General features: G+C 36.8%; 1 protein-coding gene across 1 annotated transcript; it reads left to right on the top strand.

Moving 5' to 3' along the window:
- Positions 1-229: 229 nt before the first annotated feature.
- Positions 230-7328, top strand: LOC123548602 (casein kinase II subunit alpha). The gene is made up of 5 exons (XM_053546901.1): positions 230-738; positions 3379-3490; positions 5196-5297; positions 6299-6349; positions 7044-7328. Exons 1-5 carry the CDS (start codon positions 638-640, stop codon positions 7326-7328), a joined length of 651 nt encoding a protein of 216 aa, XP_053402876.1. The 5' UTR covers positions 230-637.
- Positions 7329-10040: the final 2712 nt, after the last annotated feature.

Genomic DNA, 10040 nt, shown 5'->3' on the forward strand with positions numbered 1-10040 from the left:
AGCTAAAGGAAGTTATCATCTCAGTTACTTACATTTATCTAAATTAAATATGATAAATATATACTATATACATAAAGTTAGGCTATTGTTAAGGTTTGTTTTATCTTTCCAGCATCAGTTATTTGGAATGTAAATAACTAGAATAGGTTTATCCTTTCATACCAATTTTGAACTATCCTTCATGGTAGTGTGTACTAAGGGCGGTAATTCAGTATCGATTAGCCTCGTTGTAATTTCTGCGGAAAGTCGGCCATTTTTGTGGTAATTTTCGCAACGATGTGATTGAAGAAGTCTAGAAAAACCGGTGTATTTCATGTTGAAGGGCCGAGTACTAAGTTTAATCATTAGAACTGAATCATAATCCATGAAATAAATGTAATATTGAATAGTAGAACTCATAGAATTGGTACAGTCACATGGTCAAAGCGTCACTTTCAGCAGCCGGGGAAACAAAACATGAGAGATCTGAGCCACGAAAAACGTGTTCACTGTGGCTACACGAGGCTGTAACTTTTTCATTAGAACATTTCTATCTAAGTCAAATAGTTTTCTATTTGACAAAACACACAAGAAGGCACATTGTGAGGTCATTAAGAGATTCAATTACATTGTCAGAAAATTCTGCACACACCGTCCTATGAAAATGCCAGCTCCCAGCAGAGCTCGAGTTTATGCGGATGTGAACAAAAACAGACCAAGAGAATATTGGGACTATGAGTCACATGTTGTAGAATGGGGGTAAGAAAGCAAATTAAAAACCTTTTTGTTGTATTAAACTGATGAGACACTGTGTTGTTGGACTTGCAGTTGATTATTGATAGTCAGTTCCGGATCAAAGGGGTTCCAGATCACAGCACTGTGTACACTTAGGATGGAGTTCCCTCGTATCGTGGTACTAACGGTCGGAACATAAATAACGTATCGATAAAGTCTGATCTTTAGTTTGTTTTCTGCATTAAAACTTTAAACCAACTGTCTGTTATAACTTGCAAATCATCTTTCTTTCTCAGCCAGTGGAGAATGTGTAAAAAACGCAATAGAATGTCAGCCATATTTGACCAAAGAAGTATAAAATACACAGAATGGTAACTGGCTGTAATCTCGCGTGATCTCGTGTCAGAGCGTGAATAGGCGTTATCTTAGTAAAAACAAACATCGGTGAGCATGGAGTTACAATTTGTACCTTTAAAACTACATTTAAAATACATGTTAGCTTCTAAAACAACATTAGTTTAATGTGAAATAGTCTTAAGACACAAAGTACACGTTTCTTACCATCAAAAGAAGCGTGGTCATATGGTGATAATTAATTTACCGATGAATACTTGCTTTCTCATACAAAATGGCACGTGGAGAACGCGTCACTTCCGGTAAACGAGATCTCATTCAGTAGTCACAGGATGTTGGCGAGATTTGCTCTGTATACCTTTCAAGTTGCCGATCTATTTATTTTTATAGCTCTTTGATTTGACCTACTTTAACAATCCCATAGTTCTCAAATATCACGGTATTTGATTTTGACAGCTGCGGGACACGCCTACATGCCTCATCATGTGACTGCAATAATTTCATTCATAAAAACAATGCATCAGACAAACTTTTTGAAGCTGTCCAGGTTGTGGATTTAGTTAAAATTAAATAAAAGCGTTTTTGGGCGGGAAGGGGTGATGAGCAGATACATAATTTTGAGATATTGAATGGTTGCGATAAAACTAAGTAATACTTGCCATTTACGTTGAGATTTTGCAAAAAAATGTTTGTAAACAAAATCCTGTGGTATGGGTTTACAAATGTAAGTCTCTGCAGTGCTGCTTGATGAAGAATTTCCGGCAAAGGGAGATTACAGTGATACGAGGGAACCCACGATATTATCGGACACCACTGTACATAATGAAGATAATCATTTAATTCTTAGCATGGATATTTCCTTTATTAAGGGGAAATAACATACCAAACTATAAGTTTTGCAGATAGCTGGAATGTGAAGAAAATTCATATTTTGTCAATGTGATCTGGAACTCACACAACAGGGACACAACACAATCGAGAAATTATTTTTAAACAAGAAAATATTTTTTTATCTTTCCAGCTTGCCAAAATGTTGGTAAGAGGAGAGAAAACAATTATCATTTCACAGGTGTCCCAGTGCTTTTCAGTTTTATTCTGAAATGATCTTAGATAGACAAAAATGATACGTAACTGACCAACAGTATAATTATTTACTTTGCATTTTCAAACCAAATGTGGTAATTTACAAAGCAAAAGGATTTTCCTTTCTCCCTGTGCAAAAATGTGTTTTAGACAATATATCTCCAAAGCTAATAACAAATACAGCCCTTAGTGATCAGGAACTGACCAATCGACTGTACTCATTTCCTTTTGTAAGTTATGCAGATGTCACATAGTGAGAAGAGAAGAATGTGCAGCTATGCTGGGACATGAATACCATTCCTATGATCTACGGAATGATCTGCCCGCTGCCTACTCACTTTCTGCCCTTTTAAGTGACCAAGCACAATACCATGACATACTAGTTCTACCCCTCTGTATGAAATTCATCCTCTAATTTCTAATGAGTCGGGGGAATAAGGTGAACATGATGTCGTAGTATATGCAGTCACTTTCCCATGTTGGGCGCCAAATGTTTGAGGAACAAGCTTCTTGGTGATACAGATATTTAGTTTCTTTAATGACGGATATCAATATTTTGAATATGTAGGCATGCCTGACAATGTCTCACTGCAAGAGTCTGAAATGTTACGCTGTCAAAACAAAACATCATTTGACAGCTTAAAATCAGTCTTCAACTTAAACTGCCAGCCCGAAGCCTGAGTTGAGTGATTTGCAGATAGGTCGAGTATAAAATCCAACCATCACGCCCGACTAGTCGAGTGAATTTCACAAGATGACTTTACCTTTAAAACCCTAATATCCAATATATATGTCAATTGTGTACACTTTTCCATGTGTACGCATTCCGCCATTTTTATGTACATTTAGCAGAAAAGGACTTCCGAAATATTCGAAGGTCGACAAAATCAATACACCATGACGTAACTTCAGTTAAAAATGTGATTAATAGCTCAGTCCCATAACTTGTCAAAGCGGTTTCACTCTTGATGATTGACAGCCTCCTAAAGACTTGGCATTTCTTTAGATGTCATGTTTGTAGTGTGAAAGCATCGTGTTTGATAAAGAGACCGTCTGTAAATGTAAACTGTCATTCAGATCAGTTGACATGTTGAGAAGACGCTAATTGCCGATAAAAAAAGTACGTGCATTTGGCTCTGATTAAGTTGGTACTCTGGAGTAGCTTTTTTTCTGTAAAACAACTTGCATATAACATACACAACAACTTGTATGTATTGTCTGTTTCAGGCAACAAGATGACTACCAGATAGTGAGGAAGCTGGGAAGAGGAAAGTACAGTGAGGTGTTTGAGGCAATCAATGTTACAAATAATGAAAAATGTGTCATCAAAATTCTCAAAGTAAGTGCCATGTCATTATTAATCCCCAGCCATGAATGGTGGGGGTTATAGGAATGTTCTCCATCGGTCCTTCTGTCCTTCCATCTTCCGTCCTTAACATTTTGTGTCCGCTCTGTATCTCCTAAACCCCTTGAAGGAATTTCATGAATCTTGGGTCAAATGTTAACTCCATCAAGACGGTGTGCAGAACCCATGAGTCAGCCATGTTGGTTCAAGGTCAAAGTCACAACTCAAGGTCAAAGGTTTGAGCCTTCCATTTTGTGTCCTCCCTGTATCTCCTAAACCCTTTAAAGGATAATCATGAAATTTGTGTCAAATGATCACCTCATCAAGACAATGTGCAGAACCCATAAGTCAGCCATGTCAGCTCATGGTCAAGGTCACAGCTCAAGGTAAAAGGTTTGAGCCTTCCATTTTGTGTCCGCTCTGTATCTCCTAAACCCCTTGAAGGATAATCATGAAACTGGATCAAATTATCACCTCATCAAGACGATGTGCAGAACTCATGAGTCAGCCATGTCAGCTGAAGGTCAAGGTCACAACTCGAGGTCGAAGGTTTGAGCCTTCCATTTTGTGTCTGCTCTGTATCTCCTAAACCCCTTGAAGGATTTTCATCAAACTGGTCAAATGATCACCTCATCAAGGCGATGTGCAGAACTTATGATTCAGCCGTTTTGGATCAAGGTCAAGGTAACAACTTAGGGCCAAAGGTTTGAGCCTTCCATTTTGTGTCCGCTCTGTATCCTAATCCCCTTGAAGGATTCTTATGAAATCTGGGTCAAATGATCACATATCCAAGACGATGTGCAGAACTCATGAGTCAGCCATGCCGGCTCAAGGTCAAAGGTTTAAGCCTTCCATTTCGTGTACGCACTATATCTCCTTAACCCCTTGAAGGAATTTTATAAAACTTTGGTCAAATGATCACCTCATCAAGATGATGTGCAGAACTGATGTCAGCCATGCTGGCTCAAGGTCACAACTTAGGGTCAAAGGTTTGAGCCTTCCATTTCCTATCCACTCTGTATCTCCTAAACTCCTTGAAGGATTTTCATCAAACTTTGGTCAAATGATCACCTCATCAAGAACTCATGAGTCAGTCGTGTCATCTCAAGGTCAAGGTCAAAGGTTGAATTCTGTATCTCCTAAACCCCTTGAAGGATTTTCATGAAACTGGTCAAGTGATCACTTCATCAAGACGATGTGCAGAAATCATGGGTCAGCCATATCAGTTCAAAGTCAAGGTCACAGCTCAAGGTCAAAAGTTTACTCTTTCACTCACTATCCATAACAATGGCGGGGGATTTAGCTGTCTTTCAGACTGCCTTGTTGTTTATAATTTTACTAAAGGTTTAGCAGTGATTTTAACAGATCTATGAAGTTTTCTAAAACTAACCAGATGTTCCATACATACTTGAGTACAGAGCAAACGCGCAACAGATGTTTTTTCAACACATTAAGGCTTTGTATTATAAGTAAAAGATTATTTTATTTAATCACAAATCACTTTGTGTTTGAGATGAATTATAGAAGCAAATTAATTTAGAAGAGTTTGAGTTTTCTAAAATTTAGTGATTAGTAGTTCTTAAAGAATATAGGTGTAAATAGTCTGACAGCAGTTTCCATTTGATTAAGTATTGTCCAAATGATGGCATTCTTGTAATGGGTTCACCACCTCAGCTGTAATAATTGAATGTATTTTCAGCCTGTGAAGAAGAAGAAGATCAAAAGAGAGATTAAAATATTAGAGAATCTACGAGGTGGAACAAATGTTATAGCACTGCTAGCAATAGTCAAAGACCCTGTGGTGAGTCAATAGATTTTGTAACCAATTTTTCCTTTTTGTTAACATATAATCCGTGAATACCTCAGTATCCTTGTGGTAGAGCGTCTGCTTGTATGACTGAATACTTGTTTAAAAAGATGTTCAACCCGAACACACACACACAAGTTTATCAGACAGTTTTAAATCATGCTTTTATAATTTACAGTAAATACCCATGTATAAAGCACAGTTTTTTTTACTGTGACAGGGTTTTTTTTTGGCCGTCTTTATAGCTGTTATTTGGACATGTTCCCAATGCCAAAAAGTATGTTTTTTCCCAAAATGAGTGCAAAAATTCCCAGTCTACATCCTGAAAAAAATGTCATCAAAATTGCACAAACATTGACCAAATTATGGACAATTTTGTAATGGAAGTATGTTTAAGAGGTTGTACAAAGTGAAACAAGTGTATGAGAAAGTGCTTAAACACATCCTCACTATATCCTATGGGACTACATATTTCCCAATTTGGAACATTTATGCGTCAAAATTCCCAATTTTGGGGGTATAGGCTATGTTCCCAAAATAGCTAGAAAAAACCCTGTGCGAGACCAGTGCTGCTGTCCGCCGTGGAGGTAAAATTTATTACCGGTGTCGATGTTAATTCTACTTCCGCTTTCCATCCACCTCAAAATTGACCAAAAAAATTGTTTTTCCAGGATTTTGGGCTAAAATCGGGGGTGCGCATTATACATGGGTATCTATGGTAGATAAGAAAGCAAAAACAACTTTATTGTTCAGATATGCCCGTCGCTTTAATTGAAGAAATGTCCAGTTACTAGGCTAGCTAATACCAGACTGAACATTTTACATTTTCCACTGTTCAGGGACAAGACAATGTTTAGAAGCTGCCATTATCATAAAATTTGATACAGCATTCTGTTCATACGAGGTTCACATTATTGTATGACTGAAGCAAGTTCTTGATTTTGATGCTTCATTATCATAATTTTTTTCTTTAATTTTTTTTTTTCGCATTTCAGTCAAGAACACCAGCTTTAGTGTTTGAACATATAAACAACACAGATTTTAAGGTATGTTTGTCTTCTTGTTAAGTTTAAGTAGACTTTAACCAGTCTTTCCCAGTTTCAATAGTTAGATACAACTTATATTCATGAACAAGTGACAAGAAAAAAGTGTATTGTAAGTTGTTGCAAGCTTTTCTGAATGTCTGCCAAATGATTTTGAACTTAATTTCTTACTATATATAGATTTTTCCACATTCATGTTGATATAACACTGTTTATTAACTGAAAATATGGGCAGCATGATTACACTCTTAAGACAATACAGCAGTGGTACGTTCACCCCCTGTTCATTCAATAAGAAATGCACACTTGAAGGGTTGTGAATTTGATGCCAGGGTGTGATGTGTATTCTCCGTAATGATTTGACAGATAATCTGTAGACTGTATGAAATCATTTCTCCTTCACCTATGTCCTGTATCACATAGTTTGAAGTTACTTGTAGAAAACAGATACCAAAAGTGGGGTTTTCATAAATGGTCAGAAGCTGGGGATTTCTTTCTGTTACAGTAGTCTGAAACCCCAGCTACTTCTCATACAGCAACTAAAACTCGAAATGGATGGACACCCAGAACCCTTGGCAAAGTACCTTTCATCTTTAAAGCCCCGAAGAGAATAAATGACTGGTAGCATAACTGTTATGAACTTTCAGAGTTAATTTCTTGTTCTGATATAAATTGATATTTCTGTTTTATTTTTCAGCAATTGTATCAGACCTTTACAGATTATGATATCAGATTTTACCTATATGAACTCTTAAAGGTGAGTAAAATATATGAGTGTTGTTGTTATTTTGGGATTTGGTGTACCATTTTGGGAGCATTTTATTTCTCAAAGTTATTTCTAGTTTCTCATGTCAGAGAAGAGACACTACAAAAGAAGTTCAGGAGCGGAGAAAAAACTCGAGACTCTGAAGCTTATATGGACGCTTTGGGAGTATATTGGGAACATTTGTTGAGGAAACCTTTTCGAAGGCAGAACAATTAATCAATCGGCGGGTTCAAGAAGCTCTTGAAGAATTCAAGAAATGTAGTATTTGTTTAGATCAGGAGAAGGATGTGGCATTAGTGCCATGTGGACTGTGTAATCAGAATGTTTTTTAATACAAGGAATCTGAATTGTCCATTCTGCAGGAGTGATATTCATTTCATTTCGAGATTAAGATTCACCGATTAACTGTCAAACATAAAATAAAATGTTATCGAATGTAAAATGTCTTAGTCTTTATTTTTCAAGGAAATGTACCAGAAAAAAGAAAATAAGTCTTGATCTCCTTGTCAGATCATCACATGCTCATGTTTTGGAATTAACGTTAATGCTTGTCCCTTTGTGATCAAAAATAATACGACGTAACAAATTTGATACAGTTCTCAACAAGGTCGATTCTATTTTGAACTTGATTACGCCTTTCTGCTTCTTTTGCTCGTTCCAACTGAAACTAGAAAGGGCATCATGCGAGTTGAATATGTTTAGTAGAACGAAGCTTAGAAATGAAAGATAATTCCTTTGTCTTCATCCATTCGCAATCTAGCTGTGTAACTTGAAACTTTTCATCCCATCTCGATTTTCCAATTGACAATGCTACTATTTCAGTCTTATTCTTCCTCAAGCAAAATTCACTCGTTTTGTCTAGTGTAGTTTGAAAAAATTCGACTTCTTTATAAAAATCATCATCAGTTTTTTTTCAACTTCATTTCAAAAACATTAGAAAAATATTCATATATTTCAAAATCAAGCAAACTGGTGTTTCTGAATTTCGCTTTTTCTGTAGAGTTCAGAACCGTATGTTCGTGTTTATGTGAGTTGATTTTGAAGTAGACGTTATCATGAAATGACCAGTTCAGAACTCTTTTCAGCATGACGAGAGATTCGTCAAATTTTTCCATGATGAGCACAAGCAGAAAGTCTGAGTTCAATTGATCTAGGTATTTCCTGATTTGAGATTTACATGTATTTCTTGGCCCAATGTCACCATGAAACCCAAAATCTTTGCTCATAGAATTTCTCGTGTGAGAGAAAAATGCTGTATCATACTTTTCCGGATAGTTTACTAGATCGTGTATGAAATTGGCATGCGGTATTGCCTTCAAGTAGCCTACGTTGAAAACGTCTCGGTAGTAGAATGCCGAACTGATCATTCTTTATACTGGGTTTCGGACGATTCCAATGTATACCGAATCTGCTGGTAAAAGACTGTCAAACCATTGTTTTTGGTATACAGTGTGACATGCAAAGATATCGTAATGGTCTCCTGCTTTCAATGGAATTTTCTGTGACGCTGTATTGAGATAGTTTCCTGACTTCGGTAGTTGAATATTCAAGTTATGTCTCATCCCGAATCGAAAAAGCAAGTTTTGCACAGTAGTTGATCCTGCCTTGTGTACTTTCAGAAAGGCGACATGAGTTGTAACGTTCGTATAATGGCGTGTAGAATTTCTAGTAGATCGTTGTCTGTACTGCAAAGCAGGTAGTTTGTCTACTAACACAACTGAATGTTTATAGCTGGTGAAAACGATACAGGCCATCACAAGGACGAATAAGGTAATCCTGAAAAGAGAAATAAGACAGTGTCAATACTATTAGGTTATTCCCTCTTTTCTACTTCATAATATTTCATGTTGAAAAAGTAAGGTACTTACCAAAGGACGATTTTTAGAGCAGATGTTGTTCTGTTACCATTTTCCGTCATGTCTTTTTCTTCAGGTTGTACTACGATATTGCTCTGTAATATCATATTAATCATAGCTCGTCCTTTTCCTTATGTTTTCAAATAGAAAAAGTGGAAACCCCACAGGTCGCTCAACACAACAAAAACGAAAATGTTGCAGGCTCGGTTTGAGTGAGCCTGTTCATGGGCGGTAGTTAAAATGCATGCTACCGTCCACGCCCTCTAGCCCCGGGTTGAGCAGAATTCAACATTAACAGATGCTAAAAGTACAAAAAACAATTTAGAGACATCCGCAGATGTGTTCATTTGGAAAAAGTCTGATTTAATCTTTGACTTTTCAAGTCTGATTGAATTTTGCTCTTTCGTTCCTTTTTAACCTCTCCGATTTATCCATCCCGGACATTCTTTGCATGCATTTGAATTCAGTTCCCGGTTAAATTTACCAAGACGTAAATTCACCAAAGTGCCAAAGTGAAATCGGCTCTTGTCGCTTCTGGTCCTCGATGAAGGGTTATGTTAAGTTGTTCGAGGTCAATTTGTTAAAACTGTGAAGTTGGTCTAAATTTGTCTTTAAAGTTAGCAATAACACGATAAACAGTAATTATGTTCCGTCAGTTTTACCTTAGGTCAAGTATCAACTAGCTTTATGTTTTTTCACAACATGTAAACAAGGGGCATTAACTGTCTAACCGTGGGAATATTACTGGCATTGACTTACAATCTTAGAACTTTTCCATTTCAAAACCGGCTGTTGTTGCTTCTGGTCTTCGAGTAAGGGCTAGGACAAGTTGTTCAATGTGGAATTGTTAGAATTAATAAGTTGGTCTAATTTTTTCTTATTGATGAACTCTAAGCAAATGTAACCATGAACAGTCATTTTTACATAAGGCGAATTACCAACCGGCCTTTGATTTTTTAATAACACGTAATAATGGGCATTAGCTATCTAACCTTGTTAATATCGCTGATATTCACCTACAGTCTTGAACTTTTTTCCAAAACGAAATCGGCTTTTGGGGTAATTGGTCCCA

The sequence above is a fragment of the Mercenaria mercenaria genome, chromosome 6, assembly GCF_021730395.1.
Source record: "Mercenaria mercenaria strain notata chromosome 6, MADL_Memer_1, whole genome shotgun sequence".
Lineage (NCBI taxonomy): Eukaryota > Metazoa > Mollusca > Bivalvia > Venerida > Veneridae > Mercenaria > Mercenaria mercenaria.